Raw genomic sequence first — 1260 nt, forward strand, 5'->3', positions numbered from 1 at the left:
TACAAAAATGATTGAATTTATTTTCCTCAAATTTCTAATTAATAAGTAAAGCAGAAGTATAGTAGTCACTTTCTTTGAGTCTCTCTCTATGTGTTCATTGCTAGGAGGGCACATACATAGGCTTATTAGGTTGAGGACCATATTCGTCTATATGTGGCGGTCCACACCAAAAGTATCTAGTTTATTGACTTGAGGAGGCCGATTTTATTTATCATATATATTATTTATACATTAAAATTAGTCATTAATATATATATATATATATATATATATATATATATATATTTATTTTTAATGTATATTTATATTTTAATATGTATTTTATATCAATGATTAATTTTAGTGGCTAATTTTAATGTATACTTGAATATATGATCACACACAAACTGACAAACACATAGAGAAAGTAACTTGGCTCTAATAACCATTTTCTTTTCTTTTATTTTTTCTCTGCATCATGGTTAAGCAAATTTTCTCATTCATTATAGAAAGAATGGACATAAAACTCATACGATGGATATGTGACAATATTATTGGAGGCTAAGTAATAAATATGTGAAATTTTTCACAGTAATTATAAGCACACCATCTATCCCTGTCTATATATCTCTATATATTTTTCTCCCTTGTAAATTCTTGTGCTAGGAAGACAACTTACTAGTTACCATTAATAAGAAGCAAGATAATGGTTTCTTGGGAAAAACCCCATGCTGTATTAATTCCATACCCAGCACAAGGTCACATAAACCCAACCCTAAAACTAGCAAAGCTTCTTCACCACAAAGGCTTCCACATCACTTTCGTTAACACTGAATACAATCACAACCGCCTTCTGAAATCGAGAGGCTCCGACTCACTGAAAAGTCTATCCTCCTTCCGATTCGAAACCATCCCCGATGGTCTACCTGTGGACCCTAATCATGGGGATGCAACGCAGGATATACCTTCTTTGTGTAAGTCCACAGCAACAAGTTGTTTGCCACACTTGAAGAACCTCATTTTGAAGCTGAATGATAATAATTGCGGCGACCAAGTTGTTCCTGGTGTTAGTTGCATAGTGTGCGATGCTGTGATGAGTTTTGGAGTTGATGCTGCTCAAGAATTGGGAATCCCTGTGGCCGTTTTCTGGACAGCAAGTGCTTCTTCGTTCACATGTTGCATACAATATTCTCAGCTTCTTCGTAAAGGCTTAGTACCCCTCAAAGGTAATTTTTATCTTCTATCTCTTAAATATTTTAAGAGTAATACCACGTGGTTAGT

The 1260-nt window shown here is 34.0% G+C and overlaps 1 protein-coding gene across 1 annotated transcript in view; it reads left to right on the top strand.

The window, feature by feature from the left end:
* Window positions 392–1260, top strand: part of LOC107605435 (7-deoxyloganetin glucosyltransferase-like) — a 3846-nt gene continuing 2977 nt past the window's right edge. Inside the window, exon 1 of the mRNA XM_016307315.2 lies at window positions 392–1205. Within this exon, the coding sequence (XP_016162801.1) occupies window positions 686–1205 (520 nt within the window). The 5' untranslated portion in view covers window positions 392–685. The remainder of the gene's footprint in view (window positions 1206–1260) is intronic.

This window comes from Arachis ipaensis, chromosome B06, assembly GCF_000816755.2.
Source record: "Arachis ipaensis cultivar K30076 chromosome B06, Araip1.1, whole genome shotgun sequence".
Classification (NCBI taxonomy): Eukaryota; Viridiplantae; Streptophyta; class Magnoliopsida; order Fabales; family Fabaceae; genus Arachis; species Arachis ipaensis.